This window comes from Spinacia oleracea, chromosome 2 (assembly GCF_020520425.1).
Source record: "Spinacia oleracea cultivar Varoflay chromosome 2, BTI_SOV_V1, whole genome shotgun sequence".
Classification (NCBI taxonomy): domain Eukaryota; kingdom Viridiplantae; phylum Streptophyta; class Magnoliopsida; order Caryophyllales; family Amaranthaceae; genus Spinacia; species Spinacia oleracea.
Genome location: NC_079488.1, coordinates 61,068,865 through 61,085,001, shown reverse-complemented (window position 1 = coordinate 61,085,001; position 16,137 = coordinate 61,068,865). Strand labels below are relative to the sequence as shown.

The window sequence follows — 16,137 nt, the reverse complement described above, 5'->3', positions numbered from 1 at the left end:
AAGGCTATACGGACGCAAGTTTCCAAACCGACAAAGATGATTTCAGATCACAGTCTGGGTTTGTCTTCTGCCTCAACGGAGGTGCAGTAAGCTGGAAAAGTGCTAAGCAAAGCACCATTGCGGATTCTACAACTGAAGCGGAGTACATTGCTGCACATGAAGCAGCAAAGGAAGCTATATGGCTAAGGAAGTTCATAGGCGAACTTGGTGTAGTCCCCTCCATTAAAGGACCAATAGCCCTGTATTGTGATAATAACGGAGCTATTGCACAGGCAAAGGAGCCTAGACACCACCAGAGAGTCAAGCATGTACTTCGTAGATTTCACCTTCTACGAGAGTTCGTTGAAAGAAAAGAAGTCGAGATAAGCAAGATTGGAACTGATGAAAACATATCAGATCCATTGACTAAACCTCTGCCGCAGGCGAAGCACAACTCGCACACTGCAGCTATGGGAATCAAGCATATTGGAGAATGGCTTTGATATCCTTGTTTAATGATTTAAAGTTTTAGAGTTTAAATCTTTGTAAAACATTATTGGGTAATCATTCACAATAAATGAAGAGAATTCATTTTTCCATTTAATTTGTGGTTTATTAAATGATGAGTCCCTTCAATTTGACGATATATTCAAGATAGACTGTCAGGACCAGTCCTATGACTAAGAAATGTCTATCAAGTGAACTTGAATGTCAAAGGTTGAAAATGGTCCCTAGTCGGAGTTTTCTATAAAATTGGACGCATAGAAAACGTTAGACGATTAGAATGCAAGATGACTAGTAGTTCTGTTTCTTGAACTATGTGGACATGGCACTGTCATAATCATTTGCATAGATACTTACTTTGGGAAGACTAGTATCGGACAAGACCTATGAAACTTTACTATAAGAGATGAAAATCTGTCATAAGTAAATTTCATTAAAATTATTAGACACTAAATCCTCAATACCTGAGTGATTTGAGATTACTTGTTTGAGAACTGGTTGCTTTGACGTTGACCAACCGTCGCACCGTAAAAGGAGGCTATAAAGGCAACGCTCAGGTAATCACCTATCAAACGAAGTCTAATCTCAAGATCGCAAGATTGGGATTGTCCTCCCATAAATCGGGATGAGATGCTTAAAAGTTGTACAAGGCCACTCGGAGAGCTAGAAACTGTGAAATGCATGGCCGTGCTCGGATGAATCATAGGCTATGATTATCTGTTTATTTGATCAGTTGAACTCTGAAACCGAGAAACACCTCTGGACATAATAAGGTTGACAAATCTTACCTTATGTTCAAGAGCAAGCATCGAGCGACAAAGGAATTAGGAAATGCACACTTGTCCCTAAGGACAAGTGGGAGACTGAAGGAAATAATGCCCTTGGTCCAAGTATGCATTCTATGTTAAGTCTAATAAGTGCGGTTCAGTATTAATTAACAAGTTAATAATTCAGTGAGATCAAGTGAGCTGAATGCCTAGCTAGAGGCCGCTTCAATTCAAGTGGAATTAATGATATTAATCCACAGCTTACTCTTGACTGAACCCGTAGGGTCACACAAATAGTACGTAAACGGATCAAGTATTTAATGGCGTTAAATACTCTATCTATGGATATTCGGAATCGACGGATCTTGGTTTCAGTGGGAGCTGAGATCGTCACAAGCAAGAAATGAATACTCCGGAAACGATGATATTGCCGGAAATTGAAATATGGATCGTATCGGAAATATAAATATTATCCAAATCGTAGATGTTGCCGGAAACGGAAACATGGTACGTATCGGAAAATATTATCGGAAATGGAAATATTGCCGGAATCGGAAATATTGCCGGAAACGGAAATATTGTCAGAATCGGAAATATTATCGGAATCGGAAAATAATTCCGGAAACGGAAATATTAAATATTTGTTCGAAACGGAAATTAAATCCGGAATCGGAAATATTAAATATTGTTCGTATCGGAAATGAATTCCGGAACCGGGAATTTAATCGGAAGCGTATCGTACGAATAAGCATCGGACGAGGCCTGCCGGACGAGGGCCCAACACGAAGCCAGGCCATCGCCCAGCAAGCCAAGCGCGCCACACGAACAACCAAGGCCACGCCAGGCCCAGCGCAAGGCCAGGCCCAGCAGGCCATGGCAGCGCGCGCAGCGCGCGCAGCAATGGGCTGCGAGCTGTGCTGCTGCTCGCGTAGGCCGAGCGGCCGTGTGGGCTGTGCGCGGGCATGGCCTGCATGCTCGTGGGTCATGCTCGTGTAGAGTTTGTGTTCACATACGAAACCTAAATTTTATAGGATTTGTTTGATGATTAAATTCCTAATCCTAAAAGGATAAAATTAATTAGTTAGAGTCCTACTAGGATTCTAGTTTAACTAATTAGTATCCTAATAGGATTCCAGTTCCTTTTCCATACCTCTATAAATAAGGTCCTAGGGTCATTATTTGCAGGTACGATTGAAGGATTCAAAGGGTAAGTTTTTGAAAGAAAAATCAGCCATACACTTGCAAACACATAGCCGAAATTCCTAGTAACCTTAAGGGCGATTCTAGTTGGTCTAACTTGAGGCGGATCCGGACGTACTGTGGACTATCTACGGAGGGAGGACATTTGGAGTCCTAAAGACTTGTTCTTGTTCGGTTCGGGCGCAGCTAGGGAAGGCACACTGCAACATGTATGCATCTATTCTATGCTAAATGATTATGTGAAAATAATATGCTTTCCTGGCTTTATGGTTTTTCCGCATGATTTATGAATTGTCATATGTATCATAACCTAACAATTGCCTCCTTTCCGAGAATGGAGAGTTTCTTCCAACCTAACTTTGGCCATTGCTTTGGCTTAAGCATCTTCGAACGTCTTGCAGGGGTATTTGATTAAATCCCTCCAGAGGTCAGTTTCGCCGTATAATCCTTGTCTGAACGCTTCGATGGCTGTCGGGACATCACATTCAGGAACAGTCACCTTCTCCCTGATGAACCGGGCTATGTAATCCTTCAGGGGTTCGTTAGGACGTTGGATTACTCGGTATAAGTCGCTTGTCTGCTTCTCTAAACACCTGCTGCTAGCAAACTGCTGGTTGAACATGTTGTCGAGGTGAGCAAAAGAGGTAATGCATCCATTCGGAAGGCTAGTCAACCACTTCAAGGCGGGCCCAACCAAAGTCGAACCGAACCCTTTGCAAAGGCTGGCTTCTCTCATCTGCTTGGGGACTGGAATGGTCATCATCCGTTGCTTGTAGGTCAAGATATGTTCTCTTGGGTCGGTCGTTCCGTCGTACATGGGCATGTTGGGTGGGCTAAATCGTTTCGGGATGTCTATTGCATCAATGGGATCAGCATATGGGGAGTCGGCATAACTGTCTAGGCTAGCTTCTTTGATTGGCGTTGGTACACCAGGAATTTTGTTTATCATGGTCATTATTTGTTGGAGTTGGTGATTGGTGTTCTCACAGATGCTGTTGAGCACCGGGACGAGGGGGCTGAACGTTTCGGGAAGGCTGGCTTGGAGATGTTGATAGTAGGTACTCTGCGGGTATATGCCATGAGGTTGGTGAGGAGTGAACTGCGGCACCACTTGTTGCATGTAAGGGGGCGTTCCTTGAGTAGCGTGGGTACTGAGAGAAGAGTTGGTCCCATGGCATTTGAATCGCCGACGTTGGTCCTTGCGCTAGAAGCGTAACAGACAGGGGTGGGGGAGGTAACGGGCGAGACACCGGAGTGGAGGCGGGGGCCGTCACCATGGTGGATGTCGGGGGACCGACATGAGGTGGGGTTACCCGGGCGGCCGTCGAGGTGACAACTGTTGCCGATGTAACTGCAGAAGATGGTTGAGTTGGAGGCGGGGGAAGCCAACTCGGGTTAGAACGGGGTTGATTCGGTAATGGATCGAATTCGCGGATCTGCTGGAGAACAGGACCCCCAGGTTCGCCAAAGGGTATATGGAGGGGGTGATCCGGAGCGGCGTCAAGATCCAAGCGGCGGTTTAACGTGGAGGTGTCTCGTCGGTACTGGAACCTGGATCCGGTGGCGATGGAGGCAGTGGACCTAACTTGAGAATGCAACGCTTCGTTCTCCTTTTGGAGGATGTTGATGCGCTGCTCCATGGCTTCGAAGCGACGAGTGATGTCATCGGATGAGCTAGCATTTCCAGCCATGGTGATTGGAATGGTATTATCAAACTGCTCTTGATTGTCAGCCCCACGGTGGGCGCCAAATTGTTTTGGGCAAATTCGGCTCAGAGACGAACTTGCCTTGATGAAGGTGCTAACAATCGATCGAGCTAGATAATTGAAAATGGTGAGAGCAAGATGTCATAGCATAGGATAATTGCCTGTGTATTACTCGAAAATCATGTATGTAAAATAGACAAGACTAAGCCATTTTATAGGCATTTACAACAAGAATGTAACGTTTATGGAATAATTGCCCATAATTAGATAATTAATACGTAATGAAGGCCGGCTTCATCAAAGGTTTGTAACGTCCGTTTTGAGCCCAAGAGTTGGGAATACCGTTCGAATAATGCCACCTTGCGCCTTGTTGGCAGCCACGTAAGCAATGCTTGCCACGTATGCCCACGTTACCAAGAGGGTATTTTCCCCCCTAACAATCTGCTTCAACTTCCTAACTTCTGATCAATAAAGCCTTAGATTGGTATTCTGAACCCTTTAAATGTTTAATATACTTATTATTAGGTTACTTGGACTCATTCTCATCTAATTTTGTCAAGTTATGCACATTTAAGGCTTTATTGATCGTTATAGGTCATATTTTGGCTATTATAGTCGTTTTTGCTCCCAACTCTAACCCGTGAACTTAAATTAGTATTCTAAACCCTTTAAATGTTTAATATACTTAATAGTAGGATGATAAGACTCATTATCATCTAATTTGGTCAAGTAATGCGCGTTTAAGGCTTTATTGATCATTAAATGTCACATTTTGACTGCTATAGTCGTTTTTGCTCCCAACTCTAACCCGTGAACTTAAATCGGGATTCTAAAACCTTTAAATGTTTAATATACTTAATATTAGGATGATAAGACTCATTCTCATCTAATTTGGTCAAGTTATGCACATTTAAGGGTTTATTGATCGTTATAGGTCATATTTTTGACTATTATAGTCGTTTTTGCTCCCAACTCTAACCCGTGAACTTAAATTGGTATTCTAAACCCTTTGGCCATGGATGATTAATTGGATTTAGTTAGGAATGAAGAAATGGAGATGAGAAAAGTCATCCCTGCTCAAAATAACAAAAGATAACTACGGGTTTCTTATTTCCCTTTGCATGGATCCATTAGTTAGGTTCTCAGAGGACCAAACTTCATACAATCATCTAGGATTCTAGACGGAACTGAATTCCAGAAATAAATTAAACTATATAACAAGGATAACACCCTTACCTTCTCTAAATCTGAAACATCATTGCAGCAGGAGACTAAATCAAACATGTACCGCATTACGTAAAATCCACACTCAAGGCCTCCCTTTTGTTGAGCGCACTAGAAACAAGGGTAAGATTTAGATTAAGTAAAAATGGAATCCATACAAATTATAAATATCAAATCAATTTTACGTGGGAAGTTACCTCCACATATTTCCATAAAGGCTCTTTCCTGTTGACACGGTTGCCACACATCTTATACCTTGTAAAAAAGCTAGAAATTCCCAATTAATCTTAAGTTATTGCTTGGTTATATCCTTAAAAGAATACTTGATAAAAACATAATTACATAACGAAAAAACTAAACGGACTTACTGTCTCACTATTGTCTTCATCTTCACTTTTCGACCTAAACTCAAGCGAACGGAATCGAAGTGATAGATGGTGCAATTTTTAACAGATATTGCAAGGAGCATCCAATGGTCGCTGGATTAATTCCATTACCATTTTAATAATATAAGTAATGAATATGAGCAACGCAGCAGACGCAACAACTTAGAACAACAACATATGCACAGAGTTAGAACAATAACAATCACACAGCATCTACTTAGCATAACAACAGATCGTGCATAGCAGCAGCAACTTAGCACAACAACAACAACATAATAACAAGAACATCAGAAGCAATAATATAACACACATCAGATAGCAGCAGATTAGTGGGTCATATTGGGTTTGAGACATTTGGTGCAAATATAAACCTTAAATTCGAGGAGATGAGTAAGGAACACATTTTCAACAAAACTTCAGAAATTTATCAATTGTATAAGAAAATTCTATCATACTAACCAATTACAACAGAATCAAGTGGTGCTTAAGTAATTAGAATTAATCATATTTCCCCTAGGGATATTGTGTCGCATCAGTTTTGCTTAGTTAAGATATCAATTTCTTAGTTAGGAAAAGGTTGGGACTTTTTGTTCTTAGGTCAAACCTCTCTCCACTTAGAGTAAGCCAGTGTTGCCCCTAATGTAGCTTCTCTGTATGAATGTTATTTCAAGTTACAGTTTTCTGAATATTTTTCGTGCCTTTGATTTTTCGTGCCTTTTATTTTCCCAAGTTATCCATTTAGAGTATTGACTCATTATATGCTCTGCATGAGTTTGATAACAGTGTGCTAGTTCAGGACTCATCTGATGGTGTACATACCTTACAAAAAACAAAAACTAAACCCAAAACCAAAACCAAATGTCTTCAGGTAAGAAAGGAAGTGTACTCTCTCTATATGGTGAACTAATATGGCAAAGCTGCAAGGATATTACTCGAGCTGAAACTTACTTTCATCATACTGTTCTTTCTAATCCTAATGACAAGTAATCCAAACTTAGCAGCAGCAGCAGCAACTTAGCATAACAAAAGCAGCATAATAACAAGAACATCAGAAGCAATAATACAACACACATCAGATAGCAGCAGCAGCATAAGGAACTCATTACATACTTACTTTTCAAAAATCGGTGCTAGAACGAACTCATTTCTGGATTTTACTGATTCATTCATTGCTTTGAAAATGTATGCGTTGACTTCCTCGGTGCTTGAATTGATTTTGGTGTCAGAAGTAGTGTCTGGACATAGCCACCCAACTTTGGTGTTAGAATATTCTTGTCATTTGAGTTCAATTCATTTCGGAGTGCTCTGAGCGATCGATTATTGAATAGGTTACATAATTTACGTGAAAGAAAGTTAAATATATTACCTACTTAAGATTAAAGAAAAAACAGTTACCTCATGAAAACTTGAATAATGGATATATTTAGCTTTGCTCCTCTTAAGAAGTGTGAAATATCATTCTTGTCTACTAGAATTTTTTCATTTTCATTGTAATGGAACGAGGTCCCATCTAGAATCACTTCAAAAGAATCACCATCTGGCATGGAGCCAACAAATGTCCGCAGCCACTCACATTCTTGACTAAGGGAAACTACAACAGTATCGGGAATATCCGGGCTTCTTCGAGAAGCCGACAAGCTAGAGGCTAGTTCATTGCTAACAATCATCTCTGGCGACATCTGCTTCAACTTCTTAACTTTCGGTGTCGACTAAAAATCAAATTCAAAGAATATAAACTATAAACGATAACATGATTGGTGAATATGAAATACATATAATTGAATAAAAACAATTAGAATCTTATTACCTCAACTAAAAACCATATTAATGTAGTATGCCATTGCACATATGTACCAATAGCATTCTCCATTGCCTCAATATCGAACGCCGGAATAGGAACAAGAAGTGGCAAGCCCAAGAATTCATCTGGCGCTTTCTGAATTTTCACCTTCAAATGACCAGGAAGTAACGGTACAATGTGACAAACTTCATTCTCACGAGGTGGATATGCGGTAGCACTCGCCACATCATACATTGCTCCAGATTCTGGGTCTTTAAGTAGAAAGTGGCATGATAAAGTGTTTTTCCGTCGTTGAAACATCAACACCTCAATCAAACAAAATTTATAAACCACTATCTAACCGGCTATATGGACTATAGCGACAAGCATAGGGATCGTCCCATAGAAACGGTGTGTGTGCATTGAGTCAAGGTATTAAGCTAGTTTGAACAAGAATTTGTTTGAATTAATATCTAAAGAAGCTATACTAACAATTGCGAGAATTGATCAATCTAAGGAAATGCTAGGGAGTCGGGGATAGCCTAGGGAATTGGGGGAAATGATCTAAACAATCAAGTAATCATGATCATGCAATGACTTATCATATAGGGGAATGGAATTGAATGGCGTGCCCGCCACCTCTTGGATAGGGCACGCAAAGAAATCTAGCATATTGAAGAGCTTTCGCCTAATCCTAAACTAGATATACTTGCATATAATAGGAACTACCATTCACTTACACAAAATAGGCTCACAATGTCTTGCCAAACCTAAGCTATGCAATCCACAATCAATTCCAATCAACTAGTATTTGCAACTACTACTCAATTAGACATGAAAATCCTATCACTAAATCGATTTAATTACATTAATCAATCAACATTCAATCATCAATTTTCCCCTAATTAATCCCCTAGTTTCTCCCCTTTCCCTAACCTAAATCTACTCACTACACATATTTGAAACTAGGAAATTCATGGATTCTATGCAAGCAATCATGTAGTTGAAGGAGTAGAAGGAAATAATCAAGAATTCAATTGCAAACTAAAATCAACAACTAAGGAATTCAGAATTAATGAAATCAAAATAAAAGCATAGAAGGAATTCAAGAAGTTGAAGAGTAATCAAGAACAATGACAAAATAACATGAACAAAATACTAAGAACTTGAATTAAATTGCAAAGAAAATGAGAAGAGATGAAGAAATTACAACTTTGAAGCTTCAAATTATTGAGTTTCTCTCTCTAGAATCCTAGCTTGAAGAGCAAACCTCTAAAACTTCCTAATTTTCTATTTCTGAAACTAATTGTTTAATAATGAAAATGAAAATTCTATTTATACAATCCCCTAAAAAATAGAAGTTTAAACTCGAAAAGGTCAGCCCGCGCAGCCGTGCGATCGAGCAGATCCAGATACGATCGCATCGGTGCAAGCGGGCCCTGGTTCTGTGCGATCGATCTTAGCGACGATTCTCTTCTTCGATCCGTGCGATCGGGGCTCACAAACCGTGCGATCGCACGGTCTTGACTTATCCAAATTTTCAGAATTCTTCATGTGCTCGCACGGAAATTCAGTGCGAGCTCACCAAAAATCCGTGCGAGCGGGCTCATTCATGGTGCGATTGCACGAAATCCCAAATAGTTCCTGCATCGTTTTTTCAATTTCGTGCGAACACACATTCCTGGAGCACGAGCGCACGAGCCTGATTGACTTTGAAGCCAAGTCTGCTGACCCGTGTGATCACACAGAATTTCTGTGCGATCGCACGGGCTTATTTCGAGCAATCTTCAACTCTTTTCCATCATTTTCAACATTTTTACCTGAAAAGTTCATAGATGGAATAAGGGGATAAAAATGTAACAAAACTATACAAAACTATCAAAAAGCATAATAAAATTCTATAAAATCCTAAGCCTAGAGCGACATAAATGTCGCTCATCAAACTCCCCCAAGCTAGTCGTTTGCTAGTCTCTAGCAAACAAGACACTAACTAGGGAAGAATGAGCATATTATTGCGAATCTAAAAATTACAAAAACAAGGGCTAAAAGAATTTACATCCTAACTCACTTTTGTAGGAATCACGGTTGCATTTAAGCGCATGCAACAAGCTCTTTAAACCCCACAATCGCTCATGAGGGCGAGTGGGATCTCGCAAGGGTTTCCAAAGAGAAACACCTATAACTCTTCCAAAAATTTGAATCAAGGCAAGGCCTAAAATGAAAAATAAACCACGAAAAAGGAAGAAAAGAAAAAGAAAGAAAAGAAAAAGAAAGAAAGGAAAAGAAAATAGAAAAGGGAGAAAAATGAAACTACAAAATTCAAGACAAGGGCCTTTATTATGGAACAAGTATGAGAGAATGCTAATATTACTAACTAAATAAACAAATGCATGCTAACCAATGTCCTAAATCGAGTGAAAGATTCAAACGCCAAGCAAAGTGAACTAAGGGTAGGCACTTATCAATTCCCCTTCAACCGAGCATACCACGTCAAATCTCTAGATCCCATCCACCCTTAAGAATAGTTTCTCATGACTCCGCGAAGGCGCCGGAAAACAAGAATTGCAAGGGAGAAGAGAAGGTTGCTCGACATCTTAGCATGATAATCCATTCCCTAAACTTGACCAAATCCTCCCTCCACCGATAATGACTCAACTCAAAAGGGTCAAGAGGACTTTTTAGGATGAAACGTTAGGCTAGGGGTAAAGGCGTGGAACAAATTTGGGATTTGGTGCTCATTCCTAAAGTGAAGCACAATTAATGAACTCAACTCAAGCAATTCGAACCACAACAAACTCATAGCACTTATTTGGGGTACTCCCAAGCTTATTCAACAACTACACTAAACTAAAACTCTTTTTTGAACTTTTTCTTGATTTGATTTTCTCTTTTTTTTGTGTTTCAAATGAAACTTTTCTCATTGCCTTGTTTTTCTCTGTTTTTGGCTTTTTCAAAACTTTCCTTTCTCTTTTGCTTTGCTTGCTTTTGCTTATTCATCCACTATATACAACATAATTCCTAAATTTGCCATTGACATCAATATCAATCATTCCTCAACATTGCATAATCAATCCAAAACCATCAAGCATCATAACTCTAAGCTTCATTATCACTTCTAAGGGTGAAAACAAAACAAAGGCTATTAGGCTTGTAATGTGCTTATAAGAAATGAAGGGTCAAGGCTCAAATGGCTAGAAAAGGGGCAAATGCAAACAAAAATATATGAAAAATAGAAAATAAATTCCTAAAATAAAAAGAAAATAGTCACCGAAAGAAATGCCTATATCGTCCCCTAAAGTAGTTCGGTCGCGGTCTCGGGAAGGAAATAGTCAAATTCGGGAGATAAGAAAGTCAATGCTAAGGATCCATGCCACTCAATATGTGTAAACAATGTGTTTGGGCTAATGTGAACATGATCCTCACATGGGAGCAAATACTACTCTCTCCGGTTTCAAGTCACTAGAGAGATCGACACCATCTTACCACAAGCCAAGGGTTCAAGACGCATGCTACCCAAAGTTCAACCAACTTTCTTAACACCTAAATCCTAGATTCGACCCAAGACATTGAAAACCGTGCAAATATCTACCAATTAGGAATAAAAGCATTCTAACCTACAAGTTCCAATTTTATTTGCCCAAATCAAGAATAATGCCTAAGAAACCTAGAAAAACTTGCCTTGACAAAGATCGAAAAGGAAAAAGGAAGAAAGAGAAAATGAAAGAGAAAATAAGGAAAAAAAAAGAAATAAAAAGAAAAGAAAATAAAGAAAATCAATTAAACTAATCAAGAAATATGCACAAAAGCCAAGATATTCACAAAATCAAGCAATCCATCACATGGAGATCAAAGTAGCAACCAAACAATAGAATCTCCCCCGAGCTTGAATTAGGCCATGTCCTCAAGGCCTAAAACGAAACTAGGAGGGGCACAACTACCCATCCAACCAATGCCCCACATGAATGATGCCCGACCCAAAGAATGCATGAGAGTTAGAATGATATTACCGGAAATGTCGTGGGAGCAAGTCCTGCAAAGAACCGTAATAACGAACGAACTCACCAAGAAGAATAGACGGACATGGCAAAGATTGATGCAAATATTTCCACATCAAGAAAGCTTGGGGAACAAAAAACTTCAAAAATCAAGAAAAATTAGTATACATGGGCCAAATGGCCAACACCCACGGGTTGCCTCCCGAGAAGCGCTCTTTTTACGTCATTAGCTTGACGCTTTTTACCTCTAGTAAATACCCCGACAACGAACGCAATAGTTTGTCATATGCAATGGCAAACATATCCAAGGGTAACAAGTAGGCAAGAGTCAAAAGAGAAGCAAGCACAAAGTAGAATGCAACTCTATGCCTACGGGGTGTGGGGAACCAAAAATAAGAAAAATCAAAAGGAAAAACAAAAGAAATACTCCCTTCTTCTTACTCCTTTGGGGAAGGAGAATCATTAGGATCAAGAGAGGAAAAAGAATCCTCAAGAGGCGGGAGTTGGGACAAAAAGGGAAAAGAAATGGGAAATGAAGGATAAATGTTGAGTTTCTTCTTTCGGAATGGGGAATGAGGGAAGGGAGTGGGAACCAAAGTTTCACAAACAACTTCACTCACATTACAAAGAGCACAAGAAATCTCAACATAGGATCCTTCATTCACTTTTAAAAGTTTTTGGTTGGCACATTCACTTTTTTCCTCAATTTGAATCGATTTAAGCACTTCAAGGCAAAAAGGAGCAAATAAATTTTCATCACCATCATCGAGGCATTCACTCAAAGAGGAACGAGTAGGAACAAACTCTCAGATACTCAACTCCTCAATGTCATGCATCATAGGTGGCAATGTAGCCTCAAACTCATCTCTTACCATGAAACTTCCTTAATAGACTCTTGCATTAGGTTAGAAATTCCCAAAAATCCTTTTACAACTTGTTGGGACATGACCTCAAATGAATTCAAACTAGAATCTATTCTTTGCTCTACTTGAATTTCAAGATACTTAATGAAAAGGAGCCTCTCCAACAATGATTTTTGAGATTCAAATTTCAAAGAGCTTAGGAAATTACCATGGAGAAAGAAAAGATCATCAAGTGTAATCGATTCGTCATTTTGAGAAACAAAGGAATTTGCCATTTTTTTTGGTTTTCAAAGAAAAAGAAAATGAAAATGAACTAGTCTAGAGAACTAGAATGAAAAATCAAACAATGATGCCATTCCCCGGCAACGAAGCCATTTTAATAAAGTGGTTTTCCGTCGTTGAAAGATCAACACCTCAATCAAACAAAATTTATAAACCACTATCTAACCGGCTATATGGACTATAGCGGCAAGCATAGGGATCGTCCCATAGAAACGGTGTGTGTGCATTGAGTCAAGGTATTAAGCTAGTTTGAACAAGAATTTGTTTGAATTAATATCTAAAGAAGCTATGCTTACAATTGCACGAATTGATCAATCTAAGGAAATGCTAGGGAGTCAGGGATAGCCTAGGAAATTGGGGGAAATGATCTAAACAATCAAGTAATCATGATCATGCAATGAATTAGCATATAGGGGAATGGAATCGAATGACGTGCCCGCCACCTCTCGGATAGGGCACGCGAAGCAATCTAGCCTATGGAAGAGCTTTCGCCTGATCCTAAACTAGATACACTTGCATATAATAGGAATTACCATTCACTTACACAAAATAGGCTCACAATGTCTTGCCAAACCTAAGCTATGCAATCCACAATCAATTCCAATCAACTAGTATTTGAAACTACTACTCAATTAGACATGGAAATCCTATCACTAAATAGATTTAATTACATTAATAAATCAACATTCAATCATCAATTTTCCCCTAATTAATCCCCTAGTTTCTCCCTTTCCCTAACCTAAATCTACTCACTACACATATTTGAAACTAGGAAATTCATGGATTCTATGCAAGCAATCATGTAGTTGAAGGAGTAGAAGGAAAGAATCAAGAATTCAATTACAAACTAAAATCAACAACTAAGGAATTGAGAATTAATGAAATCAAAATCAAAGCATAGAAGGAATTCAAGAAGTTGAAGTGTAATCAAGAACAATGACAAAATAACATGAACAAAATACTAAGAACTTGAATTAAATTGCAAATAAAATGAGAAGAGATGAAGAAATTACAACTTTGAAGCTTCAAATCAATGACATTCTCTCTCTAGAATTCTAGCTTGAAGAGCAAACCTCTAAAACTTCCTAATTTTCTATTTCTGAAATTAATTGTTTAATAATGAAAATGAAAATTCTATTTATACAATCCCCTAAAAAATAGAAGTTTTAACTCGAAAAGGTCAGCCCGCGCAGCCGTGTGATCGAGCAGATCCAGATGCGATCGCATCGGTGCGAGCGGGCCATGGTTCTGTGCTATCGATCTCAGCGACGATTCTCTTCTTCAATCCGTGTGATCGGGCTCACAAACCGTGCGATCGCACGGTCTTGACTTAGCCAAATTTTCAGAATTCTTCATGTGCTCGCACGAAAATTCAGTGCGAGCTCACCAAAAATCCGTGCGAGCGGGCTCATTCATGGTGCGATCGCACGAAATTCGAAACAGTTCCTGCATCGTTTTTTCGATTTCGTGCGAACACACATTCCTGGAGCACGAGCGCACGAGCCTGATTGACTTTGAAGCCAAGTCTGCTGACCCGTGCGAACACACAGAATTTCTGTGCGATCGCACGGGCTTATTTCGAGCAATCTTCAACTCTTTTCAATCATTTCCAACATTTTTACCTGAAAAGTTCATAGATGGAATAAGGGGATAAAAATGTAACAAAACTATACAAAACTATCAAAAAGCATAATAAAATTCTATAAAATCGTAAGCCTAGAGCGACATAAATGCCGCTCATCATGGCATCTAGTCTCTCCCTGGGTAAGGATTTTTATCACATTAGAGATATATATTAGAGATAAGTAAAATTCAAACTAGTTTACACAAAATAAGCCAAAACATCTGCACTAACTGTCAGACTATTTGGATACAAGAACTATTAAACTGATTCTCGACTATTTGGATACAGATCATACATTCATTCAGGAACATAAAACATAGGTTCACAAATAACTTATCAACTTTCTTACACAAGCAGCAACTAACTATTAGAATTCTGATTCAGTGAGTGATATAGTTACCTCTAAGGACGGCCGAACCTCCTCCAACTCAGATGGCAGAGCCTTCTCATGGGGTAACTCCATTTGCTTGGGTGTTGAACGTTGAGAGTGGTTCGAAGGAGTTGTTGAAGGCAATGTGGTACTTAAACCCATAGATTCTAAAATGGAAGGGAGATTCGCCTTCATGCTAGCCTTTAACTCTTCTCTCATTTCCTCCCGAAGTTCCTCCCGAAGTTGTGCTTTTATTGTCTCTTGATTAGACTTAGGCTTTGATGTTGCCTTTCCAAACGCCCTTTTGACCCCGACATTCACCCCTCCAAATCCACGTGCCCGACCCAAATGATCTGACTTCCCAAGAGCCTCAGATAAGGCATCTTGGTTCCGATGTGGAGTAAATTCCCCTTTTGGTTGCTTTTCTTTAATCTCCAGCTGTTCATAGTTGTTATATAAAAGTATAGGCATCAAAACTTATACACAAGCAAACCAACAAAGGAAGCACTATAAGCACCATTGATCTAAAAGAAGTATTGATCGCAGGCTTTAGTTCATATAATAAGTGGCAAGATATTAACTCCATTATCATTCAGTGTATCACTTTATGAACTACACATCTTTTAGATGCTATGTTTCTGTTCTTCCGCTATACTCTAACATGTATGCTTGCATTCTCATTCTCATTCTCATGAATCTCTCTGTCTAACATTGTCTAACATACTACAGTATCTCTCTTTCCTCCTTTGTCAAATTCATACATGTCATAGATATAATTATAAGTTGATTATTATCTCGTGGGCCGCATATAGAAAATCACAAGAATTGAATTACTTACATATTTGTCAGCAATTGCCTTCGTTTTGGGCTTTGGGATAGATCTTTTTCCTGTTTTTTTGTCTTTCTTATGCATTGAACAATACCAATCATCACCTCGATTTTGTTCAGAATTTGGGTAAAAGCCCTCGTGGATCCATATTTTTCGAGCATCCTCATAGTTATGTTGTCCCAAGTGATGAGGATTATCATTCAACTTTGCACTCTTTTGGGCCTTTTGACGCTTAAGCTAACAAACATAAATTTGTACGTTAGTTTCATACCATAGCCAATTATACACATCATACAAAATAGTGAAATATAAACTTACCACTGCTATGTCAGATGTTTTTGATTTTTTAAATGTCTCCCAATCTTCTCGTTGGATGTTTTTCCAAATCTCATATGGTTGACGATTGACCTCATTTTTGCTCAACTTTCTTGTAAAAATAATATGGCCACTCACTAGCTTTCCCTAGCTTGAAGTCCCTGAATCTCTTAGCTACACTAGAGAGGAAATTCTTTTTGATTACTAGATCATCTTCAAGGTGGAATATTGCCTGCACGTTTAAAACAAAACAATCAAGAGATGGCAGGGTATATTAAACTACCGAACTACTGAACTAATGAACTAGCTGAAA

General features: G+C 39.1%; 1 protein-coding gene across 1 annotated transcript; it reads right to left on the bottom strand.

Annotated features, from left to right (window-relative positions):
- Positions 1–3,433: 3,433 nt before the first annotated feature.
- Positions 3,434–5,173, bottom strand: LOC130467448 (proline-rich receptor-like protein kinase PERK10). Its single transcript, XM_056835956.1, has 2 exons — positions 5,163–5,173; positions 3,434–4,001 (listed from the first exon to the last, which is right to left on the bottom strand). The coding sequence occupies exons 1-2, from the start codon at positions 5,171–5,173 to the stop codon at positions 3,434–3,436; spliced, it is 579 nt and encodes a 192-aa protein (XP_056691934.1).
- Between the last annotated feature and the right edge of the window lie 10,964 nt (positions 5,174–16,137).